The sequence below is a fragment of the Sander lucioperca genome, chromosome 20 (genome assembly GCF_008315115.2).
Source record: "Sander lucioperca isolate FBNREF2018 chromosome 20, SLUC_FBN_1.2, whole genome shotgun sequence".
NCBI lineage: Eukaryota > Metazoa > Chordata > Actinopteri > Perciformes > Percidae > Sander > Sander lucioperca.
In genome coordinates this window covers 4,440,639-4,454,649 of record NC_050192.1, presented here as the reverse complement: position 1 = coordinate 4,454,649, position 14,011 = coordinate 4,440,639, and the positions used below count along the sequence as shown (strand labels likewise).

The window sequence follows — 14,011 nt, the reverse complement described above, 5'->3', positions numbered from 1 at the left end:
AATAAAAAAAAAATCCTCATCTTCAGTTAGATGAGAAGATTGATACCGCTGTCACATTAAATATGAAGCGACAGCCAGGAAAGGGTTAGCTTAGCATAAAGACCCCAAACAGCTAGTTGTCAGTAAACAGAGCAGAGGCACCTCCTCTTGCTCTCTGTTTGACCCCAACTCACATAACCTCAAGTGGGAACCCCCCCCTTGCCATTTGTTAAACTCTGTCATGTTGAAAGCTAGAGTCAACGCTGCCTTCAAAGTAAAAGCTCAGACTGACGCTTATGTTTATCCTTTCATGTTTGTGGAGGAGGTTTTGAGGGGGAACAAAACATACAAATTTGAATTATTGTCTCACAAAAAAAAACAAAAACAGACTTAGTACATTAATTGCAATTTGTTTTGGGAATATGCACCACGAAAGTACATTATCCACTAAGGTTAGCTCTGCATTATCACAAAATATTATAGCCCTGTCTCCCCAGTTTAACATATAATTGTAACACCACGGTTTCATGCAGGGCTTTATAGCTAACCTTTAAAAATTAAATACACTTTAATACAATGAAAAATAGCAGAGGTGCTCTCCCACACAGCAAATGCAATATGAAGCCATGGACCAGAAACACTTTTATTTTGAAGGTCCTCGCCGGATGTTTTGGTATAGTCTCTGGTTATTTTACTCTCTGCTTTCCCTCTCACGATCATTCATTCAGTCAGATCTTTTTATCCAGCAGGAGAAAGAAAAACTCAAGATTAAGAATGTAAGTTTGACAATTAAAATAATTTGAAATGTACGAAGGTTCTTTCTGCGTCGCAAAACTGCGTTCAGAACTCTGTCTATATATATATGTTGTTGTAAACGCAGCGACGTCGTCATATAAATCAATTAAAGATAGCATAAAGGTTAAATTTGACCAGAACAGATTCCTGCTTTCTTATCATCGATTTAGCTAGCTTGGGATTTTTTTTATGATATATGCAGGTTCTCAGAAAAAAAGTACACATTTTGGAATAATGTTTGGCTGACAGCAAGGTGCCAGGTCGCATCTTTAAACTTGTGCAAAGTAGCCTTAACGTACTTAACTGTTCCTCACTCGTTCCCCACACACATTTTGGGACTAATCTTATTTCCTGTGAACAATGCCACATTTTGTCCACTCTGAGTGACTTTTCAAATGTCATGTTTGTACTTCTGGCTGCTTATTGTCCTCAGTTTATTTTCTGATAGAAGGAAACAAAGAACCAATCATATTTATTTACTTGCACATTGTCCTGTATGTTAATAGGTTCACCTTTTGTGTAACCTAACATGCAGTGTTACATATTATAGAGCCTGTGTGAAAACATCTTAAGCATGTCAAAGTTCACTTCACCATGTGTGACACAACACTGTTGACTTTTAACTCATTAACGGCAGGCCGTGAACTGCAACAAGACATTTTGCAGCTTTAAACACTTAAAGTTTTTTTTATTTAAATTCAGGTAAAATGTGCATGAAATAAGTAGGTCTACCTCTAAGTTTTCTTTATTTTGCAAAGTTGAGGTTTAAAGTGAATTGTTTCAGGTACTATGAGTTTATCATAAAGGCTATGTGTTTAGAGTTCAAAGAATGTTAAATAAACTTTTTTATTTTTTGTATACTATAGCCTACATTCTTAAATATTTGGGAGTTTATTGGCATATTTTTGGCCCTTAAAGTATGATGTGTTCCTTAGAGAAGTTCAATCCATTTAAAACAGTAGCTAGCCTAAAAATCTAGACGCCCCCTAGCGGCAGCAAATGTAATTTGCAGCCAGGGGGGTCTAGCAACTCTCCGTTGGCTTACGAGCTGGAAAAACCAAACTCTAGTCAGGCCAATCACATCGTGTATAGAGTAGGTGGGCGGGCTTATGGCTGCTGCTGCTGCTGCTGCTGCTGGGAACAGCTGTCTTTCGAATCTGCTTTGGCCGCGACTCTGGAAGACTTGGAGTTAAGCTTTTCTTTGAGAAAAGAACAAAGAACGGCACTGAAGTCATTCTTAAAAAAGGAAGATGTGTTCGGAGTTTTGCCGACCGGATACAGCAAAAGTTTAATCTATCAACTAGCTCTGCTACCTTCTTCGTTGCTCTGCCTGGTTGTAGCACTATCTTATTGTGTGCAGAGTGAATTTGAAAGACAACCGTTTATCCCGCCCCTCTCATTGAGCCCTGCCAATGGTGAGTTCCCAGACCCAACATCTTGATGTGGGTCTGGCTTGTCAGGCTAACAGTCAACATGACTGCCGTCTGAGTCTTTAGTATCTAAAAGAGTATGTATAATAAATAAGACAGTTTGTTATTTCTGCTCTCTGTCAGGTTGGGTAAGAGATCGTTATTAGCGGCTCTGCTCGCTGTGGCGGTTGGCGTTTACCTGCTGCCCTCTCCCATAGACCCCAAACCACACGTGTAAGTACACACACACACACACACACCCACGCACCCTTACAACTCTAGAGACAGTAGGCAATATACTGTACAGTCAGTAACTTCTCTCAAAACTTTTTAAAGAAGTAACGAGGGATACATTAAATTACCTATGACCTTTTTGATATTAGCACATAGCTAAACAAACTGTTCCTCCAGACTGAAGGGGCCTCCTCCGGCCCTCGAGGGGCCGCTCGCTGTCAACACCCGGCTGCAGAAGGGCCGCAGGCTGTTTACTGGGAAACTACACGGACCAGAATCCTTCACTGCAGATGAGCAGGGTGAGCGTGCTGGATTTTATGTGTGTTATTTAAACTTTGTAGATACTCTACAATTTTTTTTTTCTGGGCTGGATGGGAAGTGACCTCTGACCTTTGCTTGTGGTAGGTAAGGTATTTTGTCCCTTGTGGCCCCCTGTATGTCTCCACATGTTGAAAATATCTGCTTTGATAGCCGGTTTTATGACACAAGTTTTTTTGTCTATTTTCTATACCTTTTTTATAGATGAGCTATAATACAGGTTTCCATGAAGGTTTTAAGTGTCCCAAGATAGTCTGAATGCTGTTTCTGGGGACTTTCACCCTGAATCAGCTGTTTGCATTGTGTTTCAGGTAATGTGTACACAGGAACAGTGGACGGGAAGCTGTGGAGGGTCGGCCGTGATGACAGCCTCACTCTCATCACACACATGGGACAGGATTTACCAGAATGTGGTTTGTGTTTTATTTCTGTGCATCCTTCCTCTTTTCTTTTTAACACTTTCCTTCGCACTCTATTGACTATTTCTGTAAAAACTACCTTAAAACTAGCTACTGAAATACTGGCCCGCTGTAGGGTGTCCGGTAAGAACTGGAACCAGATATCTGACTTGAGATCCAGGAAGATTTATTTATCGTTTGAACATGAAGTTAAGTTGGATGTGGTTCTGGAATATAAGCAAAATAATAATGCACTTTAATAAGCATCTGACTTACTATGAACATTATTTCCAAACTAAATGTTATAGCCACCAGCATATAACAAGAAGCAATACTAAGAATTACATACATTTCTTAGAAATAATCAACAAAAATGTAACATATTGCTCAGTAACACAAATCTATTACAGCACACATATCCGTACATGGTGCAAACAGTGTAATACACCTTTAATAACCGAGCACGTGGCTCCACAGCGCTAGTCTGTTTACTGTTGATTGCACGTTACTAGCAAATTGCCCTGACACAATGCGAGTATCAACAAGTAATATTAGACAATCTGCACATCTATCAGCTATGCAATGAGAAACACAGTAAGAGCAATATTATCAAGGCGATAATATACTTCTCTCCAAGTAAGCGTCACGTCGTAACACGGACAAAACTTATCTACATCACTACTACAACACTTACTGAAATATGAATAAACGTAGTTTCAACATTTACACAGATAATGAGGTAGTAAAACCCAGGACAGTTTAGCAAGCTACGGGATAGTTTAAACTTACGTTCTGGGCTACACACATCACTCAACAAGTCCGAAAACTGAAAGAAAAGATGAAGAAAAGTCTGTTTCACAGCCGCTGCGGTCTGTGCCCTTCTCCTGCCTGAGCGCGAGTGATTGGCAGGAGATCAAAGCGATGACTCTCGTCACTGATTGGTCGATCTCTCAGGAGAGAGAGCAAGTGTTACTATGGCCTTTTTACAATTTCAGTCAGCATTTTAGAGCTGTTAAAGGAGAATTCCCGTCGAGACACTACCTTATTTAATCATTCAATTAATAAATATTGTTGTTGTATCTCTTTTCGGTGTTGTAGTTTGTAGACGGTCCCTAAGCACTTGTCTTACTGCCGTCTCAACACCGCAACTAAACAGAGGTATGAATTAGCACGACTTTCATGCATTTCTTTCACATCTACTGCAGTCAGATTCACTGTGTTCACTCGGAAGGAATCCCTTCACATGGGTAGGCACTTTTAATGACATTTCGAACATGTTAAGAGGCTAAAAGCACGTTTAAAACTTGCCCTGTTTCAGCCTCCTGGGTGCTAACGCTAGCAGGAGGATAACACGGTGTAGGCAGCACCGATTGTTTTCGTTTTTCCCGCTACTGACAGCACTCCAAATTTACAAACAACAGAGCTACGTGATGAAATCGACCGGAATTCTCCTTTAAGACTCTAAATGAGCTTTGTTAACAACGCAACCAATCTTTATTAGTCCATGGCGTCATCAGTTAAGTTTTCTGATCCTGCAGTGTTTTGGTTTTCATGTTCAATAGATGAAGAAAGTTCTTTTTTTTGTATCCCAACTTTCATTAGTTTAGTTTGATATGAGCTCTGAAATTCCAACAGCTAATTGATTGAGTTTTATCCTAATTTATTAACTAAAGTGTGGAAAAAAATCATGGTTAAAATAAGACTATAAAAACACAATTTTACCAGACAAACATTCTGCTGAGCAGCAAAATTCAGTTATGTTTTCTCTTTTCCCCCCTTTTTTTCTGTTTTAATGTGTGATTTGATTCATATGGAAATCACTTTTAACTCTTGTGTTGTCCACCGGTCAAATTTGACCCGTTTTCAAAGTTTTTATATCAGAAATATGGGTTTCTTACAACTAAATTGCCCCAAAATAACTTGGATGCATTAAATTTTATTTATGCATGTAAGTTGTATGGAACCCATACAACATATACAGTACATCCATGCATCCATGTTCTTCGCAGGTAAAATTATTGATTACTTCCATTGAATTTTGGTTGTTTTATTTAATTTCATGGCTTTTGAAAAACATTTTTTTAAATGGTTTCAAAACAGCATCCCGACCAAACTTTGACATAAACCAGTCTGTGATTCACTCAACATCCTCTAATCTTAACTATTGTATTAGTCAAAGTAATTGATAATGTCTTTTTTTCAAACTCAAAAATTAGGTATAATGTCATTTTATTAGGTTTATTGACCATGAATTTAAAAAGAAGCGTTTAAAAGAGGGATAAAAACATTTTAAAAAGCACCAAAAGCGTCAAAAAAAGTTCCACACAAAGCGCATTTTTCAATTTTGACCCGGAATGACAAGTTCATGGATGACGGTGAAGACAACACAAGGGTTAAAAACCTGGATGAGTGAAATTGATGCCTTAGTTTGAAATGAAAGAGTGTGTTGTTTCAGTTATAATCACAAAATGATTGCTTGCCTGTTTCTATTTATTCTCTCCTTAGTTGTAAATCTTGACTCTGGTCCATCTTTCCGTCAGCTCAGTTCATTACAGCAGATAGGCATCACATGAGCAAATAAAATAGAAAGCTGGTAACGTGCAGTCATTTATTAAACTTGTTGAAAAGCACACATTTTGGGTCTGTTGTGTGTCTGCAGGCAGCAGTACAGACTATGAGCCTGTGTGTGGTCGTCCTCACGGTGTGCGTTTGGATCGTCACGGCCAGCTGATAGTTGCTGACTCATACTTTGGGCTGCACAGCGTTAACCCCCAAACTGGAGAAAAGACTCTGCTGCTGGCTAATTCACAAGGTATTTTGTGTGTGTGTGTGTGTGTATATGTATGTTGGTGTGCATGCTAAATAAAGACAACTTGATTGTAATTTTGCAAATAAATCCCTTGTCTGTGATCCTTTTTTTCTTTGTTCCTCAGGCGCTGATGGCGTTCCCTTTGCGTTCCTGAACGGGCTGGAGATTTCTTCCCAAACTGGGATCATTTATTTCACAGACTCCTCCAGTCGCTGGGGACGCAGACACGTCACACTGGAGGTGAGATCAGGGGACGAGATGGATCAGTTCAGCCTTTAAAGGAACACGCCGACTTATTGGGACTTTAGCTTATTCACCGTAACCCCCAGAGTTAGACAAGTCCATACATACCCTTCTCGTGTCCGTGCGTGTTGTAACGCTGTCTAACGGTTCCACCGGTAGCTTAGCCTAGCACAGATCCTGGAGGTAACCGGTTCCAACTAGCCTACTGCTCCGAATAAGTGACAAAATAACGCCAACGTGTTCCTATTTACATGTTGTGATTTGTATAGTCACAGCGTGTACAAAAAACAACGTAACATGAGACACAGCCATCTTCTAACCGTAACCGTTTTTTGTACACGCTGTGACTCTAGGAACACGTTGGCGTTATTTTGTCACTTATTCGGAGCAGTAGGCTAGTTGGAACCGGTTACCTGCCGGTTCTGTGCTAGGCTAAGCTACCGGTGGAACCGTCAGACAGAGTTACAACACGCACGGACACAAGAAGGGTATGTATCGACTGGTCTAACTCTGGGGGTTACGGTGAATAAGCTAAAGTCCCAATAAGTCGGCGTGTTCCTTTAAAGAGATCTTTCAAATGCCTTAAACCTGCATTCCATCTCATTTCCAGCAGGGGGCGACTCCACTGGTTGCAAAAATAGAGGTCTATGTCGAAATTACCCTACTTCTCACTTGATATATTACCTCAGTAAACATTTTCATAACGAGTATGGTCTCAATCGCTAGTTTCAGGTCCTCTTCCATACTGCATGATATTCATTTAGTAAATGATGGTCCCAATTAAACAAATGAAAGTAGTTAGCGAAGCTTGGCAAAACTTAACTGAGCTAAAGCTAAATGAAATAGTAATTGATTTTATTAACGTGCAAATTTCATGTGACAGAAAATTAAATTTTACCCACAGTTCTAGTTTTTCTTAGGAAATCTTCAAATTAAAACAAACTAAACTCGGCTAAACTAAAGGATAACTGAGGCTACATTTACATTAGGGTTACAAAACTAAGATCTTTTGCTACGTTTGCACATCGCATTCACACTGCTCTGGCGTTTCCGAGCCCCTAAACCGGAGACGTTTGAAAACTCTTCTGACCCCTGCGGGGTTGTGTAGCAGTCTCAACGGCCGCAAACGGAGTCCTTTGGCAACTCCTGCACTGACGGCAACGTTTCGCCGCCTGATTAGGTCATGACGTCTCACGTTACCATGGCAACTACCAGCAACGGGAAGAGTATACCCCGGCATGCGCATGCCCATTATACGAGAATTTTCATGAGATATGCCATTTGGGAGTGTTTAAACAGAGATTAGTTCTTCTACTGGAGCTAAAAACACGTGTGTGCACGGAGATCGCTTTTGGCTCAAAACTCAAACGCTTAAAAACCAAAACGTAGCGATGTAAATGTAGCCTGAACTGTTTGATGTTTCAGGTGATCGAGCTGAACAGCCTCGGCCGTCTTCTCTCCTACGATCCAGAGACAGGAAGTGTGAAGGTCCTGCTGGACTCTCTCTACATGCCCAACGGCATTGTCCTGTCGCCTGACGAACACTTCCTGCTGCTGGCGGAGACGAGCATTGCACGCCTGCTGAGGTACATGCACACACACACACACACACACACACACACACACACACACACACACACACACACACACACACACACACACACACACACACACACACACACACACACACACACACACACACACACACACACACACACACACACACACACACAGACAAACACACACACACACACACACACACACAGACAAACACACACAGACAAACACACGCACATACACACACACACACAGACACCCAGACAAACACACACACACAAACACACACACACACGCACGCACACAGACACCCACACACAATTGCAGATAAACATCAGTCCCTCAGCTCACTCTCTGTTCACTCTCAGGTTTTGGCTGAAGGGCCTGAAGGCTGGCACCAAGGAGATCGTCATGGACAACATGATCGGTTACCCAGACAACATCCGCCTAAGCGACCACGGAACATTCCTGGTTGGCATAACAACGACACGGTTCCGGAAGGTCATGCCTCCCTTCTTGGACATGATCGCCCCGTACACGGCTGTCAAACGCTTCCTGGCCAAGGTCTGTGTGTTTTTATAGTTTATGGAACGGTGTTTAATAATCAATATGAACGTCTGATGTGAGAAGATAAGAGGGGAAATCCCTGCTGACAACACACAGACGAGCTCATCATATGATCATTAAATGTAAAGTGTACTAGTAACTGTAGCCGTCAGATAAATGTAGTGCAAAAAGTAGTAAAAAGTATCTCCCTCAGAAGTATGAAGTAGCAGAAAATGGAAATACTCAAGTACCACAAAACTGTACATTTGTTTTTGCATCTTCAACCCAGCTGATTACAGTACATAATGAAAATCACAATGTTCTTGAGTTAGTTATCCATCATATCAAGTCTGCTTTTGTTGTCAAACAGTGCTGAAAGGACTAGTCTAAAGGATGATCGATCAGTTAGTTTAAAAGTCATTTGTTTCTGTTTCCAGCTCCTCCAATGTGAAAATGTGCAGTTGTTCCCTGTTTAATCCTTGTAAATTGAATATCTTTGAATATCCGTTGGGTTAACAAAGCAAGATATCTGAAGATTAAGTTTAGTCTTTAAAATGTAAAAAAAAAAAAAAAGAAAGGAAAAAAAAAGGTGTCCATCGCAATTGTAAGCCCAAAGTGACATTGTAAATTTGCTTGTTTTGACCAACAAACTGTCCAAAACCCAACTAGATTTGATTTCCTTCATATACTTTGATTTACTGTCATAATTAACAAAGAAGAGCATTAAATTCACACATTTGAGATGCTGACACCATCAAGTGATTGAAATGATTAATCAATTAACGAAATAGTTCATTTTTAACTATCAACAACTTGTATTAAAGTGAAGGTGTTTGTGTTTCCAGGTGATTCCTCTGAGCTGGTACAGCCTCCTGCTGCGGCGCTACGCTCTGGTCCTGGAGCTGGGACCGGACGGCCAGATCGTGGACACGCTGCACGACCCTGAAGGCCGCCTGACGTGGGCCATCAGCGACGTCTTCCAGCACCGAGGGAGGACCTACCTGGGCAGCACCGACCTGCCGTTCCTGCCCGTCCTGGAGGGATCCTGGGAGAGCTGATGACGGACTACGGCAGGAAACTAAATGTAGGCTCATTCATTCTCATTTTTGGACAGTTTAGGCTCCCGATCGAGCAGCTACTAGGACATTTTGTGGCGTTTCTGGATTATTATTTTTTTTTTTAAGATAATTCTTTGGGCATTTTCAGCCTTTATTTTGATAGGACAGCTGAAGACAGGAAAGGGGAGAGAGAGGGGGAATGACATGCAGCAAAGGGCCGCAGGCCGGAGTCGAACCCAGGCTGTCTGCGTCGAGGAGTAAACCTCTATATATGGGCGCCTGCTCTACCAACTGAGCTATCCGGGCGCCCCGCTGCTGGATTTTACGTTTTTAGTCGGCGTTGAACGTTGCAAAGGTTTTTGTGGTTTCAGGTCGGACTCTGTCGCCAATTTATGACCTGAGAGGTGAACTGAGCAACTGTGATGATCTAAAGACTCTTTCAGAAAAGTTAAAACTTCCTGTGGAAACAGAACAAACTTCCATCTGCTCAAAGTGATGTTATGCCGTTTGACGGGATAACAATGGATGTCCTTTTTAGTGCAAAAAACGAAAATGGTGAGCTCCAACCACATTATATACCCAAAATACTGTGCAGTTAAATTATAGAAATTAGGTAAATAAGTTTGATCAATGCACTGGATGTATGCAGACGAGCACCAGAAGAAACACTGAATCCATCAACCTTCTTTCCAACTGCAATTAAACTGAAATAAAACTTGAATAGTCTATTATTCAAATGTTATCTAGTCTATTAATAGTTTGTTTGCAAGTGACATGGCAGCTTAAATGAACTCAAAGTGATTTCTCTCGGTCATTTTGGACTAATCATTATCTCCTGGATCTTTAAAATCAACCAACTTTCTCTCTGAGGAATTTTAAATGAATGTTGAAATATAGAATTTTCGACTGTTTAAAAACTGTAGGAATGTGTACTATTAATACCATAGACTTTAAAATAAATATTTTATATAAAAATGACATTTCAGTGAGACTCCTGAATTACAAATGGGTTGCAAACAGCTGAAACGATATGATTAGTCGTTCTGATTATTAATTAATCATTTAACACTTAATTGTGAGGATTCTCTGCTTTTCTCTGATGAAATAATTGTAAACCCCTTCATCTGAAGACCTCTCTTTGGACTCTGACAGGTATTTTTAAACATAGTTCTAACATTTAATGGACTTACAGTGGTGCTCATAAGTGTATGAACCCATGCTGAAGTTGACTAAGAAGAGGAATAAAAAAATCATCTTTTGGAAATAGATTTTAATGCCTTAATTAAAAAAATAGGAAAAATCCAACCTTTAAAGACACCAATTTTATTTGTGAATGAATAATGTATCGTAAATAAATAAATGTTCTTCCTTAAAATACAGTGGGCATAAGTGAGTACACCCCTATGTTAAATTCCCATAGAGGAAGGCAGATTTTTATTTTTAAAGGCCAGTTATTTCATGGATCCAGGATACTATGCATCCTGATAAAGTTCCCTTGGCCTTTGGAATTAAAATAGCCCCACATCATCACATACCCTTCACCATACCTAGAGATTGGCATGGTTTTATTTCAGTTAGCCTCATAGCTGGTTTGATTTGCATTGAGAGATGATTTTATGGAAAGTACCCCATGCCAATCTCTAGGTATGGTGAAGGCTATGTGATGATGTGGGGCTATTTTAATGTTTGGTGTCCTTAAAGGTTGGATTTTCCCTATTTTTTTAAATTAAGGCATTAAGATCAATTTCCAAAAGATGATTTTTTTTATTCCTCTTTTTAGTCAACTTTAGCATGGGTTCATACACTTATGAGCACCACTGTATGAACGATTTATTGAGACATTGATATCTAGAAAATAATCTGGAGTTGCAAAATGCTTTGTTTTTCTACAGTTTTTGTGTGCCACCGCTTAACTTTTGATTCAGCTTTTAACAGGAGAGGGTTTGCTGATTCCTGATGCAGACAACGAGAGTTCACACGAAATGACCAAAACAGGTGACACATTAAGGTAAGTACATAACAAACACAAGGAAAGGGGATCACATCACTCCAATTCTGAAGTCTCTACACTGGCTTCCTATGCCCCAAAGAAGAGATTTCAAAATTCTTCTGCTGGTTTATAAATCACTAAATGGTTTTGGGCCAAATTACCTTTCGGATCTACTTATGAACTATGAAAAGCAGAGGCATCTAAGATCATTAGGGACAGGTTTGCTTGTCATCCCCAGAATCGGAACAAAAAAGGGGGAAGCAGCGTTCAGTTTCTATGCTCCACATATCTGGAACAAACTTCCGGTAAACTGTAGATCGGCACCTACGCTCAGCTTTTTTAAATCAAGGCTGAAGACCTTTCTTTTCGATACTGCCTTTGTTTAATTCTTATCACTGTACTATATTGTAAATTGTATTCTTTTATTCCTGTATTTAATCTGTTTTTGATTGTTTTTAATTTTGTATTAACTATTTTTAATTTTGTATTAACTTGTATTCATTTTTAACTGTTTTAATGTTTTATGTAAAGCACTTTGAATTGCACCACTGCTGAAATGTGCTATACAAATAAAATTGCCTTGCCTTACATGAAGGCTATTATACAGGTTATCCAAACTTTAGAGAAAGTGTGTGATGTGACAAAAAGAAAATTAAGTCTCAAATGTATTATGTCATGAATGAAATTCTAAAGTAACTTTTTAAGGCTTTACACCTGTGAAATCAAGACATGTTACGGCTTTTCAAAACAGGAAAACAAATGACATACTTAAATTTATATAAAGCTCTTTTCTAAAAACTGATTAAACTAACATGTGTTTTTTTTTGCTTGTTAGGACACATTGTGAGATCAGATTAGTCAAAGAACTTTTAGAAACTGAGCAGGACCTTCTGTGATGTTTTTGAGAATCTCTTTATTTGGACAAAAAAAACACAAGCCAAAAATACATAATCATCAAAAAGTACTCTAAAAATAAAACTAAAGAAAAGAGCTCTGACAGATCGGAAAGTGCATCAGTGTATTGAAACGAGGAAATATAACAACACGTCGGTTTCGGTGTTCTCACATTAGTTCAGTCCAGAAGAAGGAATGGGCTTTATCTTCCTAAAGTATTATTCCATTAACAGCTACAGCAGCAGTGGAACACAATGCTAAATCATTGATTCACAATGAACAACCAGTTTGTCTGCTTTGCTTGTCAGAGAGAAGATAATTCACAAAATAAACGAACACACGAACACGAACACACACAAACACACACACACACATTCAGTCTTTACAACATATGTCATGCAGATACTTTCCCTCAAAAGGCTCCTGATCAGGTCTTTGGTTGGATGTTAATAATCTCCACACAAAAAAAATTGCCACAAAATACTGGCTGTAGGCAGCTTTGATCTAAAATATATCGACCGTTAGAAATCTGAGATTTTAGAGTTCAGTGTTTCAACAGCGAGGGAGGATTAAAGAAATTTAGATTTTTTGTCGTAATGTATTTTATGGCATAAAAAAAACCCCAGATGTGATCCAAAAGAAACAATCGCTTCCCTTAAAGTTTTGAAGGAGGTCGCATTGAAAAATATATCAAATATGGATATATTATGATTTTATTTGGCCTTTAAATCTTATCACATCCAACTCAAATCCAAATGAGAATTAGAAACACAAATTAAAAAAAATTAAAAAATACATAACTGAAACACTGACAATGAAAAAAAAAGGACTTTTTTTATATTTTGGCAAGAAAGTTAATCTCTATATCGAACCAAAGTTTCAAATTTGGCTCAGTGAAACGCTACAAAACAAGAAATTATAAGAGAAATATTTGATTTGATGAAGTTGTCAAATGTTCCTCCTCGACATAAAAATGTTTCTGTTCATTTAAAGTGACAGTTAGTGACTTAAATAAACGCATAAGCAAGTTTGAAATGTTCAACGCGTGATGGAATAAAATCCAAACAGGGAATCAAGACAAAAAGTGGCGATTCATTTGAAATTTGTAAATGAAAAAAAAAGGTGCTTTGACACTGCTCACAGCCGGGACAAATCAATGAAATATTTTACGTCTGATGCTGGAAACACCCTAGGAGACACTTAACATGTCAGTAATGAGCCGTTATATCAAGTTTGTAAATTTAACGTGGATGGAGGCTTTCATTGATGCCACTAACAGTTCGTCAAATTTAGACTATACAATTTTATACTATTCTTATAGTCACAAAACTTGCTTTTTACTCAATGTTTTCTGATACACTTCAATGATACTTTTTTTTTTTTTTTTTGCCAATGCTCGCTAAAGATCTGACCAGTTGTAAGTCTAATTCCTGTTTCTGTTTGTTAAATGTTCAGTAGTCATGTTGATTCCTCTGTCCATCTGATTTATTGTGACAAAAATAATCTTAAAGCCACCACGCACCACGTGTTGGCTGCTTCCAGTGTCTAATAACTATTCGGTTATTTTGTTCATGATATGTTGTTGACTGTGGAAGTGACAGCTTGGGGGGGGGGTTAAATGTCGGCCTTGGTCTCTGTCAGCAGGTCATGTCAGGTCTGACGTTTTCTGTTGGACTGCCCGTTTAGAAAGTTCCAGCAGGTGGCGCTCTTTACGACCCAGTTCTTTTTTTCTTTATTAATTTTTTTTCCAGATCACGTGACACATCTGTCCTGTGAATCTG

At 39.1% G+C, this 14,011-nt stretch overlaps 1 protein-coding gene across 2 annotated transcripts; it reads left to right on the top strand.

Annotated features, from left to right (window-relative positions):
* The first annotated feature begins 88 nt into the window (after window positions 1–88).
* zgc:194209 (uncharacterized protein LOC570908 homolog) lies at window positions 89–10,469 on the top strand. 2 transcript variants are annotated; one of them, XM_031313688.2, is made up of 10 exons: window positions 90–755; window positions 2,328–2,417; window positions 2,595–2,716; window positions 3,047–3,148; window positions 5,793–5,945; window positions 6,067–6,182; window positions 7,611–7,771; window positions 8,111–8,306; window positions 9,134–9,372; window positions 9,718–10,469. In XM_031313688.2, the coding sequence occupies exons 1-9, from the start codon at window positions 556–558 to the stop codon at window positions 9,344–9,346; spliced, it is 1,353 nt and encodes a 450-aa protein (XP_031169548.1). In that variant the 5' UTR covers window positions 90–555; the 3' UTR covers window positions 9,347–9,372; window positions 9,718–10,469. The 2 variants fall into 2 exon arrangements, with proteins under 2 accessions (XP_035852213.1, XP_031169548.1); XM_035996320.1 differs by lacking the exon at window positions 9,718–10,469 and having other exon boundaries at window positions 89–755; window positions 3,047–3,145; window positions 9,134–9,448.
* The last annotated feature ends 3,542 nt before the right edge of the window (window positions 10,470–14,011 follow it).